This window comes from Cladosporium halotolerans, assembly GCF_011745625.1.
Source record: "Cladosporium halotolerans strain TM138-S3 chromosome Unknown Sca4, whole genome shotgun sequence".
Taxonomy (NCBI): domain Eukaryota; kingdom Fungi; phylum Ascomycota; class Dothideomycetes; order Cladosporiales; family Cladosporiaceae; genus Cladosporium; species Cladosporium halotolerans.
The window spans coordinates 967187-993079 of NW_027191455.1; the positions used below are offsets into that span (position 1 = coordinate 967187).

The following is a 25893-nucleotide window of genomic DNA, read 5'->3' on the forward strand; positions in this document are numbered from 1 at the left end:
TTTGGTATTCATTCAAGCTCGGGACGATTGGAATCACCTTGGCCTCTAGGGAAGTAGCAAAATTCATCCTGACGGAGATGCTCGTAAATCATTCACACTGCTGTATGCAAAAGTCGATCAACGTGTTGGGAGGACGATGTGGTATCACTGATGAGGCACGTATCCTGCCTATTCCGGAAGGCTCATTGCTCACATCTAGGGTACTATTGTACTGATGTAGCTGTTCGGAGTGAACCAGGAAAGATACATCTGGGCGACTTGCTCTTACGAAGTCAGGAGTCATATTGCGACTCACATTCCTGCAGAAATTCAGTATGTGGACGCCTGCAGCCGTCAAGTTCTGGACCGCTGCTTAGAGGATGTCGAAATCATCATTGGAGGAGCATTTGGTCACAGATCGACAACTGAAGGCTGCCTTCAAGCATGAGATGGCAGGTCCTTCGCGTGCTTTCAACGACATGATCGAGGTGCTCACGTCGACGGGTTGACTGCTGTAGCTGGCGCAGCTTGGTTAATATTCACTCCGAATTCTACCCATTCGAAAGGCTTGTGCTTCATGCTGCGTCAAGCAATTTTAGGGGTTCCTCGTTGCGATGCTCCATTCTGCACCTGTCTGTTTGAAGGTGGTCGCCACCTCGTGTTCATCTGAGTCGAACTTGTTTGCCACTCGAAGATGACTGCATTGGATCACATAAGAGCACGAGGCAGCAATACTTCGAGCGACGGCGGTGGCGTGACTGTTTACTGTGCGGCCCAAAACACGGCGCCCGGGTGGCTGTCGGGTAGAAGTGACACGGCGCCGGGGCTGAGATCTCGCGAGGCAGTGCTGCCTTGAAGTCCCGGCGTTTCGTTCGAAGATAGAGGGCAAAGCAGCGACTGCAAGACTCGGGAGCGAGTCCGGGATGTGATTGTCCCTTGCAAAATGCTGTTCGCCATCGAACGCACACAATACTCCTACAGGTGGAAATGCTCTTGGCGCTATTGCTGAAAGCTACTGTAAGGCGCCTTTGTACTTGCCCGAGGCTGCCGCAAGCCAAATGGTCCCACAAGGCGCGCGTACATATAAAGTAGCTGCGGAATGCCCTGGTGGGTAAGTCTCGATCGTTCGATGCCGTCCGGACCCAGCATGCAGAAACGCTCAGCGTTTCGGGCCGGGAAGTCTCGTCGTGCAGACAGCTCTTGTCGGCAGCATGCTCCCGAGTGTCACTGAACCGCAGCACTCGCGTGTCGTGGCCGATAGCCCACGGTTGGGACGAGGTACGGGCGGCAGCGTGCATCGAGGCGCTTGTCCGCCGCGGCGTAGGTGACGCTACTGTAGCCCGGGCGAGGGTGGCGTAATAGCCGGCCTGCAGCTCGCAGGGCTATGTGAAGATGCACAGCAGAGGACAGAGGATCGTCGCGGTGGTGGAGGGGTCGACGCAGCCGTGAGTGGTGTGCCTGGCGGGCTCGCGCGAGCACCCCGTCTTATGCTTCAGGACTGCGGGAGGAGACTAGCGGTGAGGCGGGCGCAGTCTGATGCTGGCGGTGCGCCGTGTGCTGCGCATGTCCGCGCGTGTGCGGTGCTTAGGTAGTGCTCATACTGTAGAGGCTGCGGCAGTGAGGCAGGCGACGGGCGTGCCGGCGCCTGGCGAGCAAGGGCGGGCAGTGACAGCGGCCAATCGAGCGGCCGCGCGTGATGCCACCCGCCAGGGCGCCGCCGCGCCGGCACGACACCTCACGCTCGTCTCTGCGTAGGGTTGGCAGGTTGCAGAGCAGCCGCCAGAGCAGCGCGCAGCACTTGCTCGCCGTCTCCACCCGCCGCGGTTTGGTTGACTGTGCTGCAGCGCCGTCGGTACCTCGCCGTGCCCAAGCCTGGAGCGTGCCGGACGCTCGTCGATCCAAACGCCCCTCACCTGCGCCAGCAGCGCCCCGCCGCCAGCCGCCCCTCAAAACGTCCTGCCCGCCCAGGAACCCCGGCATCCTTCTGAGGCACGCCTACGACCGTTGTTCTTTTTGATGCTCCGACCGTTGCGCGAGGACATGCCGCGCGGCGATGGCGTCCTATAACGACTACTACGACTCCTACGACTCACGACCCCGCGCCCGCTCACGCTCACGGCCACAACCTCGCCCAGCGGATTCAGCCCGCAGTCGAGTGAAGGACGAGGCGTACCTCAGCCCTACCGTCCCGTATGCGATACCAACCCTTCCACAGATCGTTGGATCCGACGAATTCACTGACACCGGAATCAGTCGACGATCGGACAGGTACTCCTACGACGATCGCTATTCCTACCCATCGCACCACTCCCAAGACCCTGCCCGGTCCAAGAGCAAAGCCCGCTCGGTCCAGAAGCGACGATCATGGCCGCCCGCACCGATCGTCGAAAGTGAAGCCACATCGCTTGCGAAGGAGGCAAAGACGAAACAAACAACGGGAGGCAGCAATGAGGACGAAGCACCATCTAAAGGTGTAATTGACCAGGAGCCTATTATTCAAGATGTGCCGGAGTACATCGAAGCTCAGAAGCGTCAGTCTATTCTGCAGTCTGATTCCGAGAGAGGCACCTCCGCTGCCAAAGGGATACCAACACCGCCTACCAGCGAGGATGAGAGGGCTTCAAGGGGTAGATCAAAGCGGCCGGGTAAGCTTGGTATCGACACCGACGATTTTGCTCCCGAACTGCGCAAGAGGGCGCCATCCATGTATGCTTACTCGAGATCGACACCGGTCAAAGAGGACGTTGGTCGCAGCGGCAGCGGGCAATTCCTCTCACCAGACACGTTGACTCCGCCTTCCGCGGAGTCGAAGGCCCAGAGACCAAGCAGATTCGCTAGCTCTCAGCCGTCGTCGCCCAGAAGAGACTCTGTCCGTCTGTCACCACGTTCGAGAAAGGGCAAAGATTACTTCCAATCAAGCACTTCGGACGAGGACGCTATCACTGATGAATTAAGTGATACGCCTTCAAGCATGGGCAAGTCGTCACGCAGACGCGATCGAAGGCCTTCTGAAAGCCCGACAACTTCTGTGGTCGACTTTGCTTCAACTGCTCCAAACGCACCGCCCATAAGGAGATCTAGGCTGGATTCTCGTCGTCAAACAGACACTGCCACATCGCTGCCTAGACCTCGAATATCCGACAAGTCTGTCCGCCCTTCCCCTTTGATGGTATCGTCTGCCCTGAGCGACCTGGATCAGCCTGCTTCACTTTCGAACGTCGCTTCCCGTAACACGAAATTGTCGCCATTTGATTCCTTTAATCCCAGTTCTCGGGGTTCGCGCAATGCTTCGCCAGCATCCGTCAATTCTAGGGCGTCAGGTACTTCCCCATCGCATCAGTCTCCGAGAGAACCCGACCCTGTACGTGATACAGGCAGCGGCCTTTCTTCTGGTACCACTTCCGCTGCCGGATCCCGGCCTGCTACGCCAACATCGGCTAGTGGCTTCGGGCCTGCCTCTGGCCAAGTCAGAATGCCTCAAATGCCACAGATGCCACAGAACGAGCTGGACTGGAGCTCCTTGATTGCCGCCACCTCAGGCCGCCCTAGGACAGCTACAAGTGGCAAGCCTCCCTCGCGCCTGTCTTCGTCAATGCGCATGGACTCCGCGCCGGAGGTGCCGCGGTACACACCAACAAACTCGCGTCCATCTGGTGGTTTGCCGTACCCTGATTACGATGAACCTGGAACACCAAGTACCAATGCTCCAATGAACCGGAATCAACAGTCGTTCGGGCCAAGGCCTACCGGCTTGGAAATACCTATGCCACAAGATTCCATGACGATCTCACGAGCAGGGTCACCTGCTATTAACAGCTTTAATTCTCCGAGCCACGGCACTGCTAGGCCAGGTTTGCCTACGAGGCACTCCATCACGAACACCTCGCCTGTGGAAGCGCGCTCTCCTTCTTTCTCGAAGCCTGTAAAACCTGACCCGCCTCGCAAAATTTCTTTGACCGGTGTTCCTCCTACAAAACAAGAGGCCGAAGAGATGCTCGCAAGAGGCATGCCTGGATGCCCTCGGCCTGATCCTATAGCAGGCTATGACGATTGGTACACTCTAGTTGGATGCCCCAATCTTGACTTTTGCCCTTACTGCGTTGACGATGTTTTTGAGCGAACAATGTACCGAAACTGCTTCAGACGCGCTGTTCCTCGCTCGCTCAACACGAAAGTTCAGTGTAGCTTCTCTACTCCCTGGATACGTCTTGCTTGGATACTTACCCTGCAGCAACGCAAACCGGACCTCGTGCTCATGCGCGACCTTGCCGACATCGAACAGACCAGTGAACCGTGCCCCGGTGGCCTGGAAGCCCTTCGCTCTTGGTACGGCCTGAGGGATCCCGACGGCCTCTTCGTCCGCGATTTCCACATATGCTACAACGACGTGCGAAAGATCGAGCGGCTCCTCCCTACCCTCAATGGCCTATTCGTCCGCTTACCGAACCGCGCCTCCTACGAAAAACGCCGCTGCGCGCTCCGTACCGAAGGCAACCGCTTCTCGCTCTACCTGGACAAAATCCTCGACATGCACGACCGCGCCGTCAACGCGCGCAAGCTGCCCGACCCCATGTCGTTCATCAACCTGGTCGAGCGCAAGCTCCGCATCCGCGAGTGCGAGCGCGACAACATGCTGCTCGGCGGCCTGTGGCACTTCAACCCGTCGATGCCGGACTTCACCGTCTGCGAGGACTGCTACGAGGAGATCGTCGAGCCCGAGGCCAAGAAGAACTCCGACGTCGCCCTGCGCTTCAACCGCACCGTGCAGCCCGTCTACGGCGAGGGCATCGGCACCTCGTGCCAGCTGTACTCGCGCCGCATGCGCAAGATCTTCCGCACGGCGGTCAAGGAGAACGACGGCAAGTACCTCGCGCGCAAGGCGAAGGAGCGGCGCGACGCGGAGCTGAGGCTGCAGGAGCGGTATCGCGAGGTGCTGAAGAGGGCTAGGAGGTTGGAGGAGAGGCCCGGCGGGGCTACGGAGGAGGACGAGAGGAGGCTGGAAAGAGACTTGGAGAAGATTTCGAGCGAGTGGAAGGACATGTGGGAGTGATTGAGGAGATTGCTATAGATGTGTGGCGCATACTGTGGTGGCATATCTAGACACGAGAGTCAGGATGATCCTGATGATGATGATACGATACTCGTCGGCCTTGGATACAGCGGGCCAGGCCGGGGAGGAAAAGATAAAAGGTTTCATGACATGAATGAAGTTTGTTCTCGTGATACTCATTCGGATTCTTGCGGTTCCACCACTGCTTCTCACACCCTCTCAATTGAAGACATGTTGAGCTCTCGAGTAGAAACATGTAAACATGCCCTGCGCGAGTTGTCACATGTGGCTTTGGTGCATATGGATGCCGTGAAAAATGAAATCGCGATTGTCGCGTTCCCACTTCCAATCACAATCTGACGTCGAGTCTGCTGGCTCAAATTTCTCCAACAACTGCTTGCGAAAAATCTAGATGTAGGCAAGCTATGGTTTTTCCCAGCCCTCAATGCCCGACGGGCTCAGGAACGATTAGGAATATAGCGCCCGGGCAACACGCCGAGCTCACGAAGAGCTCAAGACGTGCACCGCATTTGGTCTGAGACCTGTCGACCAGAACGTCCTCACTAGGAAGCAGAGCTCCATACTCGTCGAACTGTCGCGGCAGTCGACCGACAGCACCCGAAGGCGCGCCAGGACCGCCGGACACAGATCTGCTGTTGTAATAGTAAGAGCAGGAGCAAGTCGTCGCGACACCGCGCAAACTTTTGAGGGCCAGCCGGCCGGCGCCAAGATTTGCGGCCCGCCAAGGCGCTAACGTTGGCGCACACACGCCTAGCGCCGAAGGCCAAACTTCGCAGAAGGCACTTCTCGGACTGAAGAAGCACGACTTCACGACTTCACGACATCCGCCAACTCTCTACTAACCCGCAGCAGAGATGTCGCACAGGAAGTTCGAGGCGCCCCGCCACGGTTCGCTCGCTTTCCTTCCCAGGAAGCGTTGCACCCGTCACCGCGGAAAGGTGAAGAGGTACGACTTTGCGCAGGACCCCCCAATGGAGACGACGATGGAGGATGGCGAGAAAATTTGGCGGCGGCGAAGATACATGCAACAGGCGCTAACCACCGCTCATACAGCTTCCCCAAGGATGACCCCAAGAAGCCCGTTCACCTTACCGCCATGATGGGCTACAAGGCCGGCATGACCACCATCGTCCGCGACCTTGACCGCCCCGGCGCGAAGCTGCACAAGAAGGAGATCGTCGAGGCCGCCACGGTCATCGAAACTCCTCCGGTACGAGACTTGGCGCCAATACCATATATGGCATGCGCTGATCCGTACATTTTCACAGATGGTTGCAGTTGGTCTGGTTGGCTACATCGAGACCCCCCGCGGTCTGCGCTCGTTGACCACTGTGTGGGCTGAGCACTTGTCCGACGAGGTCAAGCGCCGCTTCTACAAGAACTGGTACAAGAGCAAGAAGAAGGCCTTCACCAAGTACGCCAAGAAGCACTCCGAGGAGGGTGGCAAGAACATCACCCGCGAGCTCGAGCGCATGAAGAAGTACTGCACTGTCGTCCGCGTCCTCGCCCACACCCAGATGACCAAGACCCCGATCCGCCAGAAGAAGTCCCACCTCATGGAGATCCAGGTCAACGGTGGCTCCGTTGCCGACAAGGTCGAGTTCGGCCAGGGTCTTTTCGAGAAGCCCATCGAGATCTCCAGCATCTTCGAGCAGAACGAGATGATCGACTGCATCGCCATCACCAAGGGTCACGGTTTCTCTGGTGTCACCAGCCGTTGGGGCACCAAGAAGCTGCCTCGCAAGACTCACAAGGGTCTCCGCAAGGTCGCCTGTATCGGTGCCTGGCACCCTAACCACGTCCAGTGGACCGTTGCCCGTGCCGGTCAGGACGGTTACCACCACCGTACCTCCGTCAACCACAAGATCTACCGCATCGGCAAGGGTGACGACGAGGGCTCCGCCTCCACTGACTTCGACGTCAGCAAGAAGCGCATCACACCGTACGTTCTCACTCGTTCCGTGATAAATGAAATTTCAATACTAACATTCTTTCAGTATGGGTGGCTTCGTCCGCTACGGTGAGGTCAAGAACGACTTCGTTCTCCTCAAGGGCTCCGTCCCTGGTGTCAAGAAGCGTGTCATGACCCTCCGCAAGTCCATGTTCGTTCACACCTCCCGCCGCGCGCTGGAGAAGGTCGAGCTCAAGTGGATCGACACCTCGTCCAAGTTCGGTCACGGTGCCTACCAGACCCCGACCGAGAAGAAGCAGATCGAGGGTACCCTCAAGAAGGACCTCGAGGTCGCCGCTTAAGCGACGTCTCCCTCTTCTTCACGGCGGCTTGGACGAGTTTGTTCGCGGCGTTTTCATGTTCGGGGGAAGCAAAGCCTGTTTATTCTGCGCGGCAGGTAGAACCCAAAAAGAATTCAATGTTACCCTTGAATATGTATGAGATACCCTTTGCTCACGTTACTTGTTCTCTCCCCCGTGAGCTCTGTTTGTTGCCGTGTCTCGTTCTGTCAAATGTTCATCATGTTTCGACCACTTGGTACCGTAGATCTTCCTGCGAGTGATTGCCCTATGCGATTCAGAGAACATAAGGGCTGATGCAGCAGCGACGACGGACAGTCCATTTCGACCTGCTGGTCGCATAGGTCGCCGGTGGTCATCCCAGAGATGGGATTTGCGCAGATAGATGTCTCAGAGAGCATTTGAAGCTGCCTTGCTTCGAACTGAACGTCGCCTCAGAGGTACACTCGGGGTCTCGATGGTTTCAAGGATGAGCATGTAAGCTTTCGGTATGCACGCCCGAGAGTGAGTTGGGTAGTTTGGAGATCGACTGGAGATCTGGCTATTGCGGTGTCGTTTGGGGCAATCTTGGAATAGTGACTCTCACATCAATCTGCTTGGAGGCATCCGCTACCGGCAAGTCGTGCGCATGTTGCAAGCTTGTTAACGAAAACTATGACAGAGAGCATATTTCGCGTTAGAAGGGCTGATATATGGTTTTGGCTCGCGAACAAATGCTGGAATACCCTTAGCAATATTCTAAATCAGTATGTCTACCTGGCACCAGCCAAAAGCCATGAAAATGCTGTTTAAATGCTGCATCGGCTCGATAACAATAAATGTGATTTGGGTAATATGGGTGCCTCAGGCTCTCAGCCGCCGCCCGCGGTTCGCCGCCGCCGCCTTCTACAATCCCGCGCATCGCAACCCTCATAACCCCAAGCTGCGGTCGACTCCCACACCCGCGCACACCAACACCACCCGCCACATCTCGCCCATCATGGACGCCGCCTCCATCGAGCAGATGAACAAGGTGCGCGTGTCGCTCGGCATGGCACCGCTGCCCGTGCCGGGCGCCGCCGCCGCCTCTGGACCCGATTTCAAACAAAAAGACGACGCCGGCTCCAGCGACGAGGACGAAGAAGAGGACACGACCAGCACGCTCGACAAGCGCCAGGCGGCCGCGGGCGACAACTGGGCGCGGCTCGAGGCCGAGCGCGTCGAGAAGCTCGAGCGCGAGAAGCGCAAGGAGGCCGCGAAGAAGGCGCGCGACGCGGGCCAGCGCTTCGCGAAGATGGAGGGCAAAGGGCTGGGAGAGGCGGACGACGGCGAGGAGCTCGACACCCGCACCTGGCTGATGCAGCAGAAGAAGCGGCAGAAGAAGATCGAGAAGGCCCGCAAGATGGAGGCCGAGCTGGAGGAGCGCGAGCGCCAGATGCAGGCCGAGTACACGGCCAAGGACCTCGCGGGCGTGAAAGTCGCGCACGAGGCGGAGCAGTTTGACGAGATGACGGGGGAGCAGATTCTTACGTTGAAGGATGCGGAGATTGGGGAGGAGAGCGAGGACGATGAGCTCGAGAACCAGGAGCTGAATGCGAAGGAGAAGCTGGAGGAGAAGCTCAGGTTGAAGAAAAAGAGGCCTGATTACGATCCCACGGAGCAGGGGGAGGCGAAGGGCGTGCTGTCGAAGTATGATGAGGAGATCGACGGGAAGCAGGCGAAGCGCTTCACTCTTGACGGCAAGGGTAGTACCGTTGAGGCCAAGAGCAGGGCGGCAAATGCCAGCGGCGATACGAAGGGCAAAGGGGTCAAAATCAATCTGGACATCTTCCAAGACGACACGCCTGTATCGGATTACGTGGATCCGGCAACCGTTAAGGTCAAGAAGCCGAAGAAGAAAAAGGAGAAGAAGACCCGCCAGAAGGCTGCCGATGAAGATGACATATTCCCGGTCCCCGAGCAGACGTCCGCGGGCCAGACAAGTGGCAGTGCTATGGATATAGACGGCGAACAAAACAACTCCACAACGGCCAGCAAGAAGAGGGCGTTCGACTTTGAAGATGACGACGATCTGCAGGCCAAGCTTGCAGAGCAAAGACGGCAGGCGCTCAAGAAACGCAAAAAGATGGATGGTGCTGAGCTTGCACGACAAATGCGCGAAGAGATGCCCGTGGACGAAGAAGAACCCGAAGAGGGCGGGATGACCATTGACGAAACCACAGAATTTGTCGCAAACCTCAAGAAGCCGGAAGAGCGGGACGAGGAGGATTCAGATCGTGAGCAGAGGATGAGATCACGCTCTGCTGGTCCTAATACTGCAGAGGCAGAAGATGAGGACGGCGATGCTGCGATGGCTGGACAGTCATACGCTGAAGTTGAAGACGAGGAGGATTTGCGAGCTCGTGCGAGCAGAGAGGTCAGCACGCCAGCCGATGAAGCTACTACTACTGGTCTCGACGACGAAGAAAACATGACAGGACAAGGAATGGCGGCATCCCTCAACCTGTTGAAGAAGCGTGGCTTGCTCGCAGACGGCCAGGGAAGCCAACTTGCGGAGAAAGATCGGCAGCGCAACAAATTCCTGGCTGAGAAGCAACAGCTAATTGACGAGTTTGATCAGCGAGCACGAGATCAGCGAGAGGCCGAGCGCCGCTCTGGTCGCTGGGAAAAGTTGTCCAATAAAGAGCGCGACAACTACGCCCGCCAGCAGAACGAGGCGCGTGAGCAATATCTCAGCAAACTGCAAGCGGAAATGTTCAACCGCGACTACCGACCGGATGTCAAATTGCAGTACCACGACGAGTTTGGCCGCAGCATGAACCAAAAAGAGGCCTTCAAGCACCTGTCGCACATGTTCCACGGCAAAGGCAGTGGCAAGCAGAAGACGGAGAAGAGGCTCAAGAAGATCGACGATGAGAAAAAGAACATGGCCAAGGGCGTGCTCAACGTCGGCGACGAAGGTGGCATGATGAATGTGCAGGGCAGAGAAGGCAAGCGCCAGAAGACGGCTGGTGTACGCCTCCAGTGAGCTTGCAGGTGTGCTGAGTTGGAGTTGTCAAGGTTAGTACTCTTCACTGATAGCCCACGATAATATTATGAGATATTCATCATCGATTTTTAGACACTTTCCTCCGAAGGCTGCGATTGCAGGTGAGTGTTAGTTCCCAATGATTGATCTGATTTGCGGGAGCGTCGCAGGGTCCTTATTAAAGGTCGGTCGTGCCTCGCCCATTGCCACCTTATGTGCGTGCACCTCTTCGTCCCTTTGCAGCCTTCCACATCCTAATCGCGTCACTAACCCCGTGGTTACCGTGCTTGCCTAGTACGTGATGACTCTTGTGCTACTCTTCAATTCGTGCCTGTACGCGTCTTGGACATCGTCCGAAGCATGTAGTATCGTGTCAGGTGTCGCCCACAATGAAGGAGGTACTTCAGTCCGGTGTAAGCAAGAGATAGCGCAAGTCAATAGTATACAGATCGATATATTTGCACTTCTCATTTGTTTCCTGCTCACGATGACACTACAATCGGCCTCGAATGTTCTCACCTCCACTGCCAACGACAGACGCGAGGTCATCGACGTGCACAAACTCGGGCAGGGAAGGTGGCCCAAGCACGGAGATGGGAAGTCGCGCGAAACGCGTTCTCAAATTCCCGTGAACGCCAACGCCAACGCCCACGCCATCGCCACGACCATCTCGCGCCAGACATCTGACAATACTACATTTCAGAACACGGAACTTCCTGTCTGCAAGAATACTGAATCGGGACATCATCAACATTAGACGCGATCATGGCGCCATCAAAAGCGAATGCGCCTGAATATTCCAAGGACGAGAAAGTGCTCTGCTTCCACCTCGAACTCCTGTACGAGGCCAAGGTGCTGGATGTCAAGCAAAAAGACCCCAACGACAAAGGCGAAGGCTACCTGTACAAGATCCACTACAAGGGCTGGAAGAACACGTATGTATCCCTTTTTCTCTTTCTTTCTGGATTCTCGCCCCGACCTGACAGCTGCCCCGGGACGCGATGGCGGCGGCCATTCCCTCACTTCTGAAGCGGCAGCGTAGTCGTGAGGCCGCAAAATGCCCTGTCGGACGCGTAATCTGGTCTGAGCAGCCTCTCGAGCTCTCCGTAGTACTTCGTCACGGGGATGGGTCGCGCGTCCTACAGTCGCACTTGCGCAGTTTTGGTGGCCATGGGCTAACAGTTCGACAGCTGGGATGACTGGGTCTCCCAAGAGCGCATCCGGAAGCTCACGGATGAGAACAAGGAGCTCGCGTCCAACTTGAGGAAAGACATGGATGCGCAGCGCCGTGCTGCCTCTGGAAAACCTTCTCTCACTTCAGCAAGCAAGAAGCGCGGCCTCGGATCTGATGCGCCTGGTTCTTCGGCAAGGGGCAGCGAAGACAGAAGCTCTGTCGCCCCACCACCGCCACCTAGAGGAACCAAGAGAGCACGCGAGATCGAAGGTATTGATAAGGTATGTGCTGTCATTGTTTTTCTTATTTGCCGCACGCTTAGGGAGTTTGCTCGATGCTTTCTCCCGACCGCGGCGGCTCTTACCATCATCTGTATTCCTGTTTTTGACGCGTTTTTGATGCCTATCAACCACTATCTGCCGTGTTTCGCCCCGGTGAATGCGCGGCGTACCGAGTCGTGGGCAGCCATCATATGGGGCGATGATGGCAGCGCGGAGGGGCGAATTCAGCGATTCCCCGCCAATCTGCCAGGATTGCCTCCTTGTTATACCGAACAGCACCCCAATGAAAGAAGCGTCTCGAGCTAACAATAATGTGCAACAGGAAGAGGATTTTATGCGCAGGCCTGCCGTCAAGATTTTCATGCCTGATGCTCTAAAATCTATTCTTGTTGACGATTGGGAGAAGGTGACCAAGGAGAACAAAGTCGCTCCCACACCAGCTCCCATTTCTGTCACTCAGTTCTTGAATGAGTACGAGGAGGCTGAGATGGTACATCGCCGTCCCGGCTCTGCAGATGCCGACATTCTGGAAGAGGTCATCGCTGGAATCAAGGAGTACTTCAACAAAGCTCTCGGACGCATCTTGCTCTACAAATTCGAGAGAAATCAGTTCTTCGAATGGCATAGGCAGCTGGAGAAGGGCCACGGCGATTATGCAGGGAAGACTCTGTGCGACATCTATGGATGCGAGCACCTTCTCAGACTTTTTGGTACAGTTGACCCATCGCTATCAAACCTTTTCGCTATTTCTGACTTGCACAGTCTCCATGCCAGATCTGATCGCGCACACGAACATGGACGCCCAAGCTGTCAGCAGACTCCGTGAGGAGCTGTCCAAGATGACACAGTGGCTTGCGAAACGCATCGAGCGCTACCTGTCCGTCGACTACGAGCACGTTGGCCAGGACTACCTGGAAAGTGCCAAGCCGACATAGGGCACAGACTGTTCCACACAGCATCTAATTAAGTAACCGGCGTTTGATGGAAAACTTGGGTGGCATGGATTAGGCGCAGATTCAAGCGGCACCGACAGGACCGCTGTGGCAGGTTTACTGAGGTTTGCTTCCTTCCAGCGATTTGATCGGGGTTTGGACACAGTACTATGGATGCTACTGCATCATCAAGCTCAATCTCATTATTCTAGCTTTAAGAATGCTCCCGATAGCATTCACCTTATTTCATCTATCCTCATTACAGCGCTTCTTTGCATATGAAGCTCATCAACAACCCATTGGTCTTCAGGAGCTCATAATCAGCTCGCAAACCAAAAGGCCGTGTCGGTGTCTGCTCGTCGACCAGCATCTGCAGCATGGTATCCAAATACCCTCCATGCTTTTTGACATCATCAGCACACTGGCGGCACAGCATCAAGCCACAACCACTGCTCGCTCCGTCTCGCTCAGTGCAGCACTCCCAAGCTGCCAGGTTAGGGCAGACACTACACCAAGTCTCTCCCACAGCTTGATCGCCCTCGAATAGCTTCGCCAATGCCGACTCTAGGTCAGCCCCACGATTGCCGTGATATCGACGGAGTCTGTGATCTGTGCAGTTCAACATCGTCATCCTTGCCATGGTGCAGGTAGAGCAGATCCGTGTGCTCTGCACGCCATCGCCCCTGTGTCCTCCGCGGATTTCTTCCCAACCTCGCCCGTCCCGCCACTCGATGACTTCTACCTGTTTTTCCTCCAGGCCGAGCATGGCGAAGTGTGGATTGGTACAGAAGTGGCAGGTACCGGAGGCGTCTTCGTCCACGTCTTGGAAGTGGAGCGGATGGCAGAATTTTGTGCGGACGGTCTTTATGGTGCCCTTGACGCCGTCTGATTGGACCTCTGGAGGGTCTGGCGACAGAGTGATCGCTCGACTTTGATGATGGGCGTTGGGCGTTCTGGGCGGAGTGGTTGATATGACGATGACATTATCGTCACCAGGTCTGGTAACCTGAAGCGCGTAATTGCTGTTTGTTGATGGTTCTTGGTGTACTGTATCCCCGGGTGCGTTGCTTGGTATCGCAGCGTCACTCTTCTCACAACTCTCAACAACGTCTTCAGGCGATGGCACAACCTTGAACAACTGGTATGATCTCTGCTGGGGACTTTGCACTCCAAGAGGCTGGCACGCCGCTTCAGCCATGTCGCACGCTGTGCATCTGTCTCCGGCCCCTCGAACTTCAGAGGTAAACGAGCACATCCGACGCGATTCGACGCACCGCTTGCAGGTGCTCACATTGATGGCTTTTGGGCGGCGAGCGACGGGCTGATTTGTGTATGCTTTGCCATCTTCACCAATACGCACCCTCGAGCGAACGGTACCTGGCCGAGGGCCAGCAATGCATGGTTGGTGGCCGTCTTCCTGGCATTGCCTGCAGGGACCGCTATGATTGGCTGAGTCATTTGTGTATTCGAATGAACACACGAGCCCTTTCTGCCTTTTGGCGAGATACTGACAGTGCGTACAAGACTGTTTCAGAAGGGGTTCCTTGGTAGCAATGTTAGAGCTGAACACCTTCGAGCTGGAGGAAGAAGACTTACAGTGATCAGATAGCAATCTTCACCGCCCTCTTTGCATGTGTCGCAAGGCCAGCGATGCTCGTTGTCGAGAAGACTGCACTTCTCACCCACGGACGCACACCCATAGCACCCTCTCGCTGCAGGTTGGTTCGAAAGATCAGCGGGCGACTCATTGGCAATGATGCGCACACCGGCTTTTTGAGCGCTCGCAGCCTCCCACGCATTACCATCCCTCGTTCTTTTCCTTGTGCGAAGGCGGTAGCCTTCAGTGAAATCGTCACGTGATAGCGTCTGTTGTTGCAAGTAAGCGGCACAAAGCTCACTAAAGGCGGCTTTACCGGACGCGGCGCTGAAAGACAGACACACAATTGGCCTTGGCTGGGTCTCCTTGTTCACGTCGGTACTGGTGGCCTCTGTGTGGCAAGAGTCTGCGTCTACGCCTTGGCGAGACGACAGCTTAATCTTTCTTTTCCGTGGCTTTGATTTCCGTCTTTCTTCGTCGGGATCGAAATCGCCGGTGTCATCTTTATCAAGCCAAGCAGAAGGCAACTTTCTCTTATGATCTCTCAACGGCCTGAGTTCTCTTCCTGGGAAAACGGCTCCGCGGAGAGCTCCGAGCTCGGTTCTGCATTGCCTGCTGTATCCAAGAGTGTGCTTTCCGAAGCGATGGCATCGTTGATGGGCGAGTCGATCATTTCGACGGGCAACTGCGCACCCAGTTTGATTGTATCTGCATTGGTGCATGATGGGGCTGGATCCATGATGTGGTCAGGATAACTGGTAAGATCGTGGTTGGAAGTTGAGTGGAGGGCAGAGTACAAGGTGTGGTTGTGATTCGACATTCACGTGGCTCACATGCTAAAAGTGCGCTCAATATATCTTCTGACTTCGACACTGTCGCTGGTAAGCTAGTGTATGTGGGCTCAGATTCTTCGAGATTCGAATAGAGGTTTTTGTCCGTCTGTGTCTGTTGGGGTAAGGTGATGTCGGCGAGGTGAAAGTATCGAAGCCAGGCTGGGAAATCCTGTTAGTGCTTCGCGAGAGTGCAATGGAGTCTTGTCATGTGCCCGATTGGTATCAGCCACGAAGATCGCAACAGTCGAATCGTTGGCTTGATGCGATTCTACGCTCGTGTCTGGAGTCTTGTTTGTAAGATCAAACTTCTTTGGCACAACATCCGTCAGGTCGGCTTGTGTAGCTGTGTAAGATTGCGAAGTGTTAAGGCAGTGAGTTTTGCAATTGCTGCGAGGAATCCCTCAAAGCATGTGAAATTTCGCTTCTGGCGGGACAGGCTCAGACAAGATATCAAAGGCTAACATTGGATTCGCTGGTTTCTTTACAACGACGGCTCCATTTTTATTTTAGCTCTGACTTTGACACCCCGTGATTCGTCGTAATTTGTAGTGCTAGATCGCCAAGTAGGGGATAACGCGACTGCAAACTCAATCCAGCCGCTGCTTCTTGAAGAATCCGTCCAGCTTTTTCTGCTTCTCGTCATGTGCTGATCTTCCGATACCACCACGCTGTCGCTTCAAACCCGCGAGATGCTGCTTGCTATCCACCATCTTGATCACAGTCGAGTATCCGGCCAACATCTTCAAGTCGCCTGCGCTTGGTATTGGTCGCTGATTGATCTCCAAGCGCTTGCTGCCAACTTCGACAGATGCTGCAACAGCTTCTATTGGAGGCGGAATAGGCGTTTCCAGGGTCTGCGTATCGCTGGTGGACCTTGACTTTCCGGCGTCGCTGGGTGTCGGCTCTGTTAGAGGCCCAGATGCCAAACCATCGGCGCGAATCAAGAGCTGCAGGTAGCCAGTGTTGCTCCATCCTCCAAGGTGTTCGAGGACTAGGTCCCCTCTCGCCGTTGTCACTTCGGGTGCAATAGTGAGGCTTCTCCGAGGTAATCGTAAGAGTAAGCGGCGCCAAAGGTGGGATAGCAGCATCCCGTGAGAGACAACCGCCACAGAGCCCTCAGCAGAAGGCTTATCAATGGTGAGGAGTGGCAGAAGATGGTCTTCCAGAAATTGATCTGCTCGCTTGGCCATAGACTCCTTGCTTTCGACGTCGACGAAGCCTGCGTCATCCTTGTGTTTTTCGCGATGCAGTTCACGTCCTGTCTTCTTCGAGTCGGCGGCGCGAGCTTGGAAAGGCTTGCCTTCGTAGTACCCAAAGTCCTGCATTTGTCAGCACATGAAAGACGAATGCATCTTGTGGGAGCTATAAACCTGTTCGATCAAGGCCGCGACCTTCACGATTTCTGGCACTGCATCTGTGAAGGTATCGGTCTGAGCCTTGCGGATCGCATCTGCGGTTTTCGAGGTACGGGTCAGTGGCGAGGCAAAAATGTGAGTGAGTCTGACACCGGTCTTTGCCAGATGATCGCCCAATTTGTCTGCTTGCTCGACGCCATGGTTGGTCAGGACGGAGTCTCGGACGCCTGCGTAAAGCCCGGCAACATTGTCAACCTGTCAAAAGGTCAGTCCTTAGCTGTTACTTAGTCGGGAGAATGAGTGTTACCGTCTCAGCATGGCGGATGAGGAAGAGCTTCATGTGATATCATTTCCTCGAGGAAAAGGTGGTTGGAGATGATGTCTGCGTCGATGGAGGTGGGGAAGTGTCTGTCCAGGATTGCGGGAAAAGCCGACGAACCTTCGAAGTGTCAACGAAGTGGCGAAAACACCGAAACGTCTACTTTTGCGCTATCGAATGCTCTATAAGAGGCTGAAACGTAGCAAAGACAGTCGTGCAGGAAAATTATTGTTGGCCGATTCTAATAGTACATTTACTCGCGGAACGCTCATTAGCCAAGGGTATATGCATGCCATGTCCCACCGTCTTAACCACCATCCTATTCCACCACCCAGAGCTCTGCAGCTAGTATGTCCTTTTTGCGACAGGTCATCACTGGAAGTCTGCCTGCACGCTACCGTACTTAACACCGTCGACCCTAAGCTCAAAGACCAGGTTGGCACTCTGGATCTTCATGTGCAGCTCGAAATCTGATCACGCGTCGTTAGAAAAATGACGAATAGACTCTAACTTTGCACAGCTTACCAAGATTGTCAAACTCAACTCCTTTCGAAGTGGTGAGTCTTGTGAAGAGGCTCTTGGGAACAGCGTTGAGGTCGGTCGTGAGTTTGCTGATGCGTAGGTTAGCTAGAGGCCTTCCGCGATTTGAGAGCGTATCATTGGCTTACCAAACATTAATCAGACCCTTGTTGTAAGCATCGGGTGCCTGGTCATCTTCGCATGCGACGAGCTCGTCCTCCACCACGCGAGACTGCCCTGGACGGAAGTTACGTGTGTAATGGAAGGATATGGGCTCTTCTGAGGAAATCGGTGTGCCCTAACGGCATTGTCAGCAACCGTCATTGCCATCTGCAGAACGCTGATACAAACCTTTTCAATGTGCCATTGCATCCGATCGGAGACCATCCATCTCTCCCAAAGAGGACTCCAGTAGCGATCGGATGCAGGATGCTTCTTCTCGTCGAAGACAGTGGCGTAGCTGGTACCGTACCAGAACCTACTCCTCCGCTTCTCGACGACACTGCCTTCAATGCCACGTAATGCAGCACCTCGGACGACCGCGGTCCAGGCGTGCAGTGGCTGCAAGATCTCGATCCCGTTGTCTTCCAGTTTTCCGTTCGCATGCGTAGGTTGTTGTGTATAAGGTGGTGGGGGTGCATCGTTGAAATGGCGTCTGAGCTTCGTGTAGAGGTAGTTCGATTGACCAAATCCTCCCACCAGGATAATTCCAGATACGGTTCCGCGCTTTCTCTTGACCGCGTCTACTTGACCTTGCACGAGATCGATGACTTGCTTGATTACAGGATCGAATATTGCTTTAACCTGGGCGCAATCCATCACCAAAAACCCGCTGTCGATACCAGCGGCTTCGTCGTCTGGTAGGCCAGGCATGGGGATATTGATGTCGCTGCTCTCGTCTTCGTTGAACGTTCGCTTCACGAACTCCTCAAAGTATCGCAAGCCCATCATCCAAGTCTTCGGTTTCTTCTTCTTCATCTCGTTGAATCTCTTGGCGCCGAGCCGCTCTTTGACGTGCTCTTCGAATCTGAAGTCCAGAAAGGCGGAGCCACACAGCCCACCCGTTCCAACGGCACTCTCTTCCACGAGGAGAGGATAAAGACTGGTGACTTTGTACGCGATGAGATCGACAGTTCCGCCACCCGCATCACAGACAACGACGTTGTTGCCCTCTTGCAAGCCCTTGGGGGGAGTCATCTTCAGGGCGTAGACGGCCGCTGCTTCGGGTTCGCTGATGATCTTGAGTTGGTGCTTCTCACCCATTCCGGCGCGTTCTGCTGCTTGGAGGGTAGAGTTCTTGGCGGCATCGCTCCTACTCAACGATTAGTCAACCGCCCCCGAGCATTCGATCTCTGCAAAAGCGCTCACCACACGGCAGGGACTGTGAGTACGAAGTCGACTTTGGTTGCTACGACATCGTCCATTAGCACGGTACCGAACAATGACAAGCTCTCAGCACTTACTGCTCATAAAAGCCTCTCCATATCGTCGATTAAGTGTTTCCATGGTGTCTGCAATCGCGAATTAGTCGGGAAATGGAATCTTGCGTTCAACCATGTGCTAGGACCCACGCTCATAGATCTTCGCGAGAAAGTCGGAAACAGCATCTTTGACAGTACGGTCCGATTTGCGAAGTATCGTGGCCTGCAACGCACTCAATCAGCGGGCGACTGTGGTAAGGGGTCCGCTGCAAGACCCACAGTTTCCAAGGGAGAGACGAAGTGCGGAAGCTTCTGATTACGATCCAGGAAGAGCTTTATGCAGCGCAGACGTGGCTCTTCAGGCTTGTGCTGGAAGCCCCATTTGATGTCGGGCTTGACCTTGGACAAGGGTGTCTGCTCAGGTGTGGCATCACTGGACGCAGTGGGTTTGTTGATGTATGAGAGCTCAGTTGGGACCTTGTCACTTGTGATGCCGTTGCCACCAGGCCAACTCTGTAGACAACATCAATTGGAGGTTCTGCGTTGAAAGAGCGAGGCAAGTTACCTTTATGATGTCAAGATCATCCGGGTTCGCGCTGTATACAGTTGCTACACCTGAGAATGTCGTGCCAAAATCCACGGCCACCACCAGCTTGTCTTCAACTTCTGGCTCGCCGAGCATGGAAGGCGGTCGGGTCCCAGTACTTCTGATCATTGTTGGTACTCTGCTGTGCCTGGTGGCATTGCGACTTGGCGAGTTCACAGTCATGGCAGGGCGTGGTACTGTGAAGCAGCAGAGCGTGTGGACGTGGTCGTGGTGGCGGTCACAGGCGAAGTCGGACAGGCGTGTTAGCTAGCTACTCAGCATTGGGAAACGCTTCAGAGACAGACGGACGGCTTTGCAATGGGCGGTTTCGCGCGTACGTAGTGCCGGTGTGTCAGGCGTCAAGCCAGGTCTCAGATTGCGGTGAGCAACGCCCTACCTAGTGCTGCTTCGAGCCCCCGATGCGAGAAAGGTCTTCATGGCCTCCTCGGACACGGGAGCTGGCTATCGGACATTGAGGCACTTGATACACTATGCTGTCGCCTAAGCCAAAGATGCATCCCAGCCGGATCTGCAGAGATGCCGCATCGCCCCCACATGGATGGAGCATCCAGGGGTCGTGCGTCTTCCTCAAAGGGCAGCTTCGAGATCCTCGGCGGGACGTGCGCGTCGCGAGGCTGAACTGAACGTTGTTGGCTTTGCTGTCTTGCCAACGTGGGGACTGCCCTAACGGATTGCTTTGTTCACAAACATATATTCACGTTGCCCGCGTGACAAACACATGGCTTACGATGGCTTGTGGTCAGAATGCCATGTTCAGGTCAATCGGAATCTCTTAATATAGCAAACGCGGAACAATAGTCCGTTTGGCTTTTGTGGATCCCGGGTGCGGCTGGCGTCGCATCACCAGAGGCCGAGAGTGGCTGCCATGACTGCGTTCGAAACAACATGGAGCGCTTGAACAATGCAACAGAGATCGTGCGGATGTTGGAGAAACACTTTAGGATTCATCGATAAGCAAATCAGTCAAAGTTATCGTTGACGGGACACTCAAAAGGTAATCAGCATGGACGTCGCGTCGTGGTGGGACAGAGACACCCTCCCGATCCTGATCCCGCAACCATAGTCCGAATGCAAGCCCGTTTCCTTCCCCAACTCATCATTTCCGAGCACAGTCCTGCGAGCTCACCGGAGCCCAGTCCCATACCTGTGATCTACAATAGTGGTGGGGGACCTGCGCCGGTCAAAGAGGGTTATGGGATAAGGAAGGCGAGGAGCATCGACCAGACACTGAACGATTCTGTTCAGCAGACCAGGATACCGAAGAAGAGCACGATGACCGGAGCATCAAATGGTAAAGATGTCGGTGGACAACGAGACGACAGCTCTGAGAAAGCAAGGGGCATGACCCACGTGGCTTCACTCATGCAGCGCCCTCAGAGGGGATCAAATGTCAGTGGCATAAAGGCCGCGTTCGAGCGAACGAATCGCAAAGCTACACCAAGCTCCTCGAAGATCTCACAAAGCCCCCCGAAGCGAAGAGAGTTGATATCGGAGGAAGAGCTTTCCTGTTTGAAGCAAGAATTGGAGAAAGAGAGAGCACAACGCGTGGAGCTAGAGGGGCAATGCGCAAATCTGGACAACAAAGCACACTATTTGCAGGAGCAGCTAGCGCAGAAAGACGATTTCTGGCGGGAAGAAGTCGCGAGGAAGATCCAGGAAGCCAGGCAGGACAATCGGGGACCTCCACAAGAGCTGCATAGCTACCGCACTCGAGCTCGAATCGGTGAGACGCAGTCGAATGGACTGCAGCGGCAGTTGACGGATCTTAAGCGAAGTATCTCCAAGTCAACAAGGGTGGAGACGATGGTCACGTCGGACTCGACCTTCAAGCAGGAGATGATCTCGCTCGCGCACGAAATGCAGAACTGGACCGTCAACAACTATCGTAGGGCGAAGATCAATGCCTCCGCTCAGGAACTTTCCTCCAAGCTCTGTGGTCTTGTCAACAATCGGCAGCTCGAGCGTCTTGAGCCATTGTGGGCAGGGTGGAGACCGGAGAACAAGATATCAGTCCTTCAAGCGACCGTTGCTGCGATGGTCATGGACATTTTCGATGACCAGCTTCTGTTTGGAATGCCCCCACAGGCTGAGTGGGCGGCGTCTCTGCGAAAGACCGCATTTCAATTGTCAAAAGTACTCGAGCCCCAGCAATACAACAAGTGGCGCGCAACGACATTTGACACAGTTCGGCAGGCGGGCGCTATGAGCGCAGCCGCAGATTCTGCAGCGAGGACTATGGCAGAGTACATCACGACGACACTCGACGCTTTGACCGTACAGCCAAACAGTGATGGGAAAATTTCTTCATTGCAACCTATCGTAAGGCGAGCTATTACCCTTGCGCACCTGTTCCGTGTGCAGAGAGCACGTTTCAACATCGAACTTCCCGTGCCTCTTCAAGCTTTTAATCCTGATATCATGGAAAACATCGCGTTCGACCGCGAGGCTGAAGATGGGAACGCCATTGACTGTGCGACATTTCCCGCCGTGCTCAAGCTGGGTGATGAGCATGGTGAAAACGCGCAATGGCAGAATGTTATCCTCAAAGCCAATGTGGTGTGTGGCGAAACTTGAGCCAGCTTTCTTATCAGCGAATACCGACCTCGCAATGGAACGAACTCACATGGTGTTCTGTCTGTGGGCCGCTCTGACTCTGGCACCGCCAACCCTCTCCGCCGCCTTGTCTGGAGGGCTTTCTGCCAACCACGCCTCCAGGCCCCCGCTTCGCTCGTCGACAGTTTGAGCTCTGTTGCGGTCGTGCGGGCGACGACTCTTCACGACTCGACCACCAATGAGGCGATGCTCCCACTGCAGTTCACGCGTGCAAAGAGCCTCGCGTCTCTCCAAAAGTGTTGCCGGGCTCGGAAGAAGGCAGGGGGTATGCACAGCGAAGTCTTTGGTTTTGACCATGGCGTTCGCATTCTCGGCATCCACCGACAATTCCGCACGATTCAGTCCTACTCCTTTCACGGATCCTTCCAGCTGAGAAGAGGAGCCGGAGAAAACGCGAGGTACTTCGGCGCCAGCCCTTGGCTCTTTCGGACTCGCATTAGGCTCCGACGTGATGTCGTAGCTGAAGTCAGTCGGCGGTCTGCCGAAAGGGTGGTACCAGAAATCGTCATCTAGGCTCCGGAAGACATCGTCCAAGGTAGGCAGAAACCTTGTTGCGGTCCGAGGAAAAGCAGGAATCCCATTGCTATCGTAGACGATTGGGGGTAGAAGGATATCCGTATCTTCCGCGATATCGAGATCGGGGGGCGTTTCGCCGTCACGCCAGCATCCAAACTCAAATGCAGCGTCGAGGGCGTAGACTATCTCGTTGGCTTCCTCGCAGGCATTACGAAGCGAAACGAACGTGAAGCGAATATGATCGATTCTGTTGCGCAGCGTCCAGCTGTTGTGCTCCGGCTTGAGGCGGTGCAGTCTATAGAACGGAGCGTGAACTTCGACTTCGTAGTGATTCAAGAAGTGACGGTAAAGTGTAACGTCGTTCTTGCTCGGATTATGAAGCGTGCTTGGATCTCTTGTTAGCCATCGAAATAGTTAAGAATATTCGCGAATTATGTGGTTACGCACTGAAGCACATCGCACCAGTCTTTCAGATTTGCGTAACGCTGCCGATCCGGCACAGACAGTTCAGGCAGCTCTTGCGCAGCGCGCTTGGCTTTTTCCAACTTCCCGTCGATGTGTGTGTTAATCAAATTGAGGATGTTCATGACCCTGTTGGTAAGCCACTCGATCCTCCGCATGAAGAGGCTGCTGAGGCGGCTGCTGTGAGGAAAGAGAAGTAGAGAGATTTCGTCGATCATTTGGAGGACACGCTGCAGCATGTCATGGCCGTTGGCATCGAGGCATCCGTGTTCGAGGTGCGCGTCGAGGAAGCGTAGGATGCCGGGGCGTGGGGCAACAGGAGGCATTTGGCCTGTCAGGGGTGGAGTGGGGAGCGACATTCTTTCCGCTGCTCCAGAGGGAGAAATGAGAATGAGGACTGTGCTGGTGAGAGTGGGGATGTGCGTGAATGAGATTGAAAATGCGAGGTGAAGGCAGTGAGGTCAGGTTGGCTGGGTGCGGAAGGCACGCCATGAGCAGCACTCGCGGAAGGAGCGACTCACCTAGCTTCACCCGCAGGCATCGCGGCCGCGATCCTGATTTCACTACACTTCGGTTCGCTACAATGTAGGCTTATAGCAGTAGCACGAATGGGGGCTGGACGTGATGCATCGAATGTCTGTTTACGTGAGTATGGTACATGCCGTAATCTCTAGAGGCGTCCGCCTGGACAGCGGAAACCTGGCAGTCCTCCCAACCTGCCCCTGTAATGCCGCTTGAACATTCATCAATTAAAGGTTCGTCAGGTAGTCCTCGATCTCCTGAGGACTCAGCTTGCGGAAGCGCGGGCCCTGTGCGCCTTCTACGCCCTCGTAACCAAGAAGGTCATCCGCCGGAGGCCCGACAATACCTGTACATGCAATTAGTATTGTTCACGTCAAGTCCGAGGAAGGGGTCTGCGAGAGTTGTGTACTCACCAATTTCGACTGTGTCGCCATTCATCTCGCCCTCAATAGTTTCCTTCAGCGTCAGGAGCGCAATGTGAACCGCATCCTCCAGCTCGAGGCCCTCAGTGTACCTCTTCTCCAGGAAAGTCTTTGCGCTCGCCGCGCTCTTGCCGATGGCTGTAGCTTTCCAAGGAAAGTAGCTGCCGCTAGGATCGACCTGGTAAAGACTAGGCCCACCCTTCATGATTCCGCCCGTCTTCCTTGTTTTCTTCAGCTTCTCACCGCCAATGCCAACTTCTTCCTCTGCTTCAACCTCTGCCTGCTCGGGCAGAACGCCGTCATCCCAGCCCGCCACGAGCAAGCTAACACCGTACGGGCGCACACCACCACTCTGCGTCGCCTCCTGCATCACGCGCGCAACGTCCTGCACCAATATCCGTGTCGGGGGGTACTCATTGTATATGCGCTTGTAGCCGGTGTGCGAGACCTTGCGCGCCTTGTCGACCAGAACACGGTAGTCGGGGCCCATGCCGGAGTACACCATGCCGATGTTGGGCGTGATCAGGGAGACTTTCGAGGATGATGAGGCGTCGATGAGCGGTGTCGAGGACTTCTTCTCCGTGGCGAGGACGATGCCGTTGGCGGCTTTGATACCGAGAGAGGTTACACCTTGGTTGACTGCGTTGAGTGCATACTCTGGGATGAACGTTAGAAGCTATCGAGGATCACTCGAGAGGTTTGAGCCATACCGATCTGCACCAGCTTACCGCTGCCGACGAGTTAGCATTATCATTCATCAGACATGTCCGGGAAACTCCAAACGTACCTGGGCGAGAAGGTGGTGAGCGAGAATGAGTATCTGTCGGCCATGTTGGGCCTGCCGCTGCCGTCAAGAAGTGGAGATGATCAAATGAGGCTCGCGATTTAGTTCGTGATCTCGAATTTGGAGAATAGCTCGCTGGGGTGAGAGGGTGTAGTGCGACGGTTGGTGACGATGAGGTCGTTGTTGCGGCGTAGCTCACAGCCAGCTCCGTCAGGCAGCGCGAACGCGCGCCGCAAGCTCGGAGATTGACAGCCTGAGGCACACAAGCAAGGCCGATGACTTCAACGAGGAACTCCAGCTCACGCTTATCATGACTGTACTTCAACTACAGGATATCCAATGTTGTGGAATAGGCTCTGCAATTCGTCGACGCTTGAATCATCCGCACATTTTGATCGGCCAAAACAATCAGTTTGGAACACATCAGGCCTCACTTCTCAGGAGCATGAATTTGACGCGCCGTGCTCTCCAGCACTCTGCCGACTTGTTTTCTGTTTATTTCCAGCGGACAAAATGAGATCGCGACAACACTTCGAACTAGGAAATGTGGAAAGATGCAACGCAGTACCTTACGGTCGAGAATTGACTCCTTTCCGTCAAAAATGATTCAGGACAGTACTGCCCTGGTCCTGCCTGACTACAATCACATGCCCCTCGCCCACTTTATCGTCCAGTTTAGTGCGGGCTTTGAGGCTTCCAGAGCTCATTCGTCCAGCGATCACCTGTCATCACTTGTCAACTCCGGCTCTCGCCTCCCCCTACCGCGCCAGAAGTGCAATTACTTTAGCAATGACAAGACTTCTCAAACCGCTGGTTTTGGCTCTCAGCGCTGTTTTGGTTTGGCTCTGCAAGCTCTGTATCCAATTGATAGATCCGTTCTGGCTGTGGGTGCAAAAAGGTAGACGCGAAGCATGAGTGGCAGAACTTCATATCTTGAGGATGCAGTACAAGTCGAGGAACACAGTAGAGAGTAGAGCGATGTCAGATATTCATGGTCTCTAACCATCGAGACAAGGGGAACGTCAGAGGCGCTCCAAATGCCGGGGTGCACCGACTCAACACTCGGAGCATGCGTCTCTTGAGTCAAGTTGAGGGCCCGACTTAGGCACTATGGGATCTGTCGTGCCTGATGCTGATGATTAAATCTCTAGCCTTTCAAAAAGACCATTAGCGTGGACGCCACCTATTCGGTTGACATGTCGATTTTCCTGCACCGACCATTGTCCACC

At 55.0% G+C, this 25893-nt stretch overlaps 7 protein-coding genes across 7 annotated transcripts; 4 read left to right on the forward strand and 3 right to left on the reverse strand.

The window, feature by feature from the left end:
* Positions 1-1967: 1967 nt before the first annotated feature.
* WHR41_01812 (uncharacterized protein) lies at positions 1968-5204 on the forward strand. Its single transcript, XM_069370418.1, has 2 exons — positions 1968-2169; positions 2233-5204. Exons 1-2 carry the CDS (start codon positions 2033-2035, stop codon positions 5027-5029), a joined length of 2934 nt encoding a protein of 977 aa, XP_069232809.1. The 5' UTR covers positions 1968-2032; the 3' UTR covers positions 5030-5204.
* Positions 5205-5837: 633 nt separating this feature from the next.
* rpl-3 (60S ribosomal protein uL3) lies at positions 5838-7435 on the forward strand. The gene is made up of 4 exons (XM_069370419.1): positions 5838-5996; positions 6104-6260; positions 6319-6992; positions 7048-7435. Exons 1-4 carry the CDS (start codon positions 5905-5907, stop codon positions 7301-7303), a joined length of 1179 nt encoding a protein of 392 aa, XP_069232810.1. The 5' UTR covers positions 5838-5904; the 3' UTR covers positions 7304-7435.
* An 844-nt stretch (positions 7436-8279) lies between these two features.
* On the forward strand, positions 8280-10307 carry WHR41_01814 (uncharacterized protein; the record flags this gene model as incomplete). The annotated part of the gene is made up of 1 exon (XM_069370420.1): positions 8280-10307. One exon carries the CDS (start codon positions 8280-8282, stop codon positions 10305-10307), a length of 2028 nt encoding a protein of 675 aa, XP_069232807.1.
* A 662-nt stretch (positions 10308-10969) lies between these two features.
* Positions 10970-12993, forward strand: WHR41_01815 (uncharacterized protein). The gene is made up of 4 exons (XM_069370421.1): positions 10970-11242; positions 11498-11762; positions 12085-12472; positions 12525-12993. Exons 1-4 carry the CDS (start codon positions 11073-11075, stop codon positions 12695-12697), a joined length of 996 nt encoding a protein of 331 aa, XP_069232808.1. The 5' UTR covers positions 10970-11072; the 3' UTR covers positions 12698-12993.
* A 2569-nt stretch (positions 12994-15562) lies between these two features.
* WHR41_01816 (uncharacterized protein) lies at positions 15563-16849 on the reverse strand. Its single transcript, XM_069370422.1, has 3 exons — positions 16787-16849; positions 16495-16734; positions 15563-16443 (listed from the first exon to the last, which is right to left on the reverse strand). The coding sequence occupies exons 1-3, from the start codon at positions 16817-16819 to the stop codon at positions 15712-15714; spliced, it is 1005 nt and encodes a 334-aa protein (XP_069232805.1). The 5' UTR covers positions 16820-16849; the 3' UTR covers positions 15563-15711.
* A 147-nt stretch (positions 16850-16996) lies between these two features.
* Positions 16997-19855, reverse strand: WHR41_01817 (uncharacterized protein). The gene is made up of 9 exons (XM_069370423.1): positions 19304-19855; positions 19018-19251; positions 18889-18961; positions 18781-18828; positions 18686-18725; positions 17669-18629; positions 17467-17615; positions 17324-17409; positions 16997-17268 (listed from the first exon to the last, which is right to left on the reverse strand). The coding sequence occupies exons 1-9, from the start codon at positions 19505-19507 to the stop codon at positions 17171-17173; spliced, it is 1893 nt and encodes a 630-aa protein (XP_069232806.1). The 5' UTR covers positions 19508-19855; the 3' UTR covers positions 16997-17170.
* A 3690-nt stretch (positions 19856-23545) lies between these two features.
* Positions 23546-24846, reverse strand: pca-2 (putative proteasome subunit alpha type-2). The gene is made up of 4 exons (XM_069370424.1): positions 24668-24846; positions 24591-24610; positions 23872-24537; positions 23546-23804 (listed from the first exon to the last, which is right to left on the reverse strand). The coding sequence occupies exons 1-4, from the start codon at positions 24709-24711 to the stop codon at positions 23686-23688; spliced, it is 849 nt and encodes a 282-aa protein (XP_069232813.1). The 5' UTR covers positions 24712-24846; the 3' UTR covers positions 23546-23685.
* Positions 24847-25893: the final 1047 nt, after the last annotated feature.

What these genes read in the sequence shown, in the direction of transcription:
- WHR41_01812 (XM_069370418.1), top strand. Translation starts at nt 2,033, where the DNA reads ATGGCGTCCTATAACGACTACTACGACTCCTACGACTCACGACCCCGC. An exon ending in TACCTCAGCCCTACCGTCCC is followed by an intron (nt 2,170 to 2,232) that starts GTATGCGATACC and finishes CACCGGAATCAG; the next exon opens with TCGACGATCGGACAGGTACT.
- rpl-3 (XM_069370419.1), top strand. Translation starts at nt 5,905, where the DNA reads ATGTCGCACAGGAAGTTCGAGGCGCCCCGCCACGGTTCGCTCGCTTTC. An exon ending in CGGTCATCGAAACTCCTCCG is followed by an intron (nt 6,261 to 6,318) that starts GTACGAGACTTG and finishes ACATTTTCACAG; the next exon opens with ATGGTTGCAGTTGGTCTGGT. An exon ending in AGCAAGAAGCGCATCACACC is followed by an intron (nt 6,993 to 7,047) that starts GTACGTTCTCAC and finishes ACATTCTTTCAG; the next exon opens with TATGGGTGGCTTCGTCCGCT.
- WHR41_01815 (XM_069370421.1), top strand. Translation starts at nt 11,073, where the DNA reads ATGGCGCCATCAAAAGCGAATGCGCCTGAATATTCCAAGGACGAGAAA. An exon ending in TACAAGGGCTGGAAGAACAC is followed by an intron (nt 11,243 to 11,497) that starts GTATGTATCCCT and finishes ACAGTTCGACAG; the next exon opens with CTGGGATGACTGGGTCTCCC. An exon ending in GCACCTTCTCAGACTTTTTG is followed by an intron (nt 12,473 to 12,524) that starts GTACAGTTGACC and finishes TGACTTGCACAG; the next exon opens with TCTCCATGCCAGATCTGATC.
- WHR41_01816 (XM_069370422.1), bottom strand. Translation starts at nt 16,819, where the DNA reads ATGAAGCTCTTCCTCATCCGCCATGCTGAGACG. An exon ending in TCATCCGCCATGCTGAGACG is followed by an intron (nt 16,735 to 16,786) that starts GTAACACTCATT and finishes ACCTTTTGACAG; the next exon opens with GTTGACAATGTTGCCGGGCT. An exon ending in TCGCGGCCTTGATCGAACAG is followed by an intron (nt 16,444 to 16,494) that starts GTTTATAGCTCC and finishes TGACAAATGCAG; the next exon opens with GACTTTGGGTACTACGAAGG.
- WHR41_01817 (XM_069370423.1), bottom strand. Translation starts at nt 19,507, where the DNA reads ATGACTGTGAACTCGCCAAGTCGCAATGCCACCAGGCACAGCAGAGTA. An exon ending in TGGAGAGGCTTTTATGAGCA is followed by an intron (nt 18,726 to 18,780) that starts GTAAGTGCTGAG and finishes ACGATGTCGTAG; the next exon opens with CAACCAAAGTCGACTTCGTA. An exon ending in AAGGGTCTGATTAATGTTTG is followed by an intron (nt 17,410 to 17,466) that starts GTAAGCCAATGA and finishes CCTACGCATCAG; the next exon opens with CAAACTCACGACCGACCTCA.
- pca-2 (XM_069370424.1), bottom strand. Translation starts at nt 24,711, where the DNA reads ATGGCCGACAGATACTCATTCTCGCTCACCACCTTCTCGCCCAG. An exon ending in CGGTAAGCTGGTGCAGATCG is followed by an intron (nt 24,538 to 24,590) that starts GTATGGCTCAAA and finishes CGTTCATCCCAG; the next exon opens with AGTATGCACTCAACGCAGTC. An exon ending in TGGCGACACAGTCGAAATTG is followed by an intron (nt 23,805 to 23,871) that starts GTGAGTACACAA and finishes TTGCATGTACAG; the next exon opens with GTATTGTCGGGCCTCCGGCG.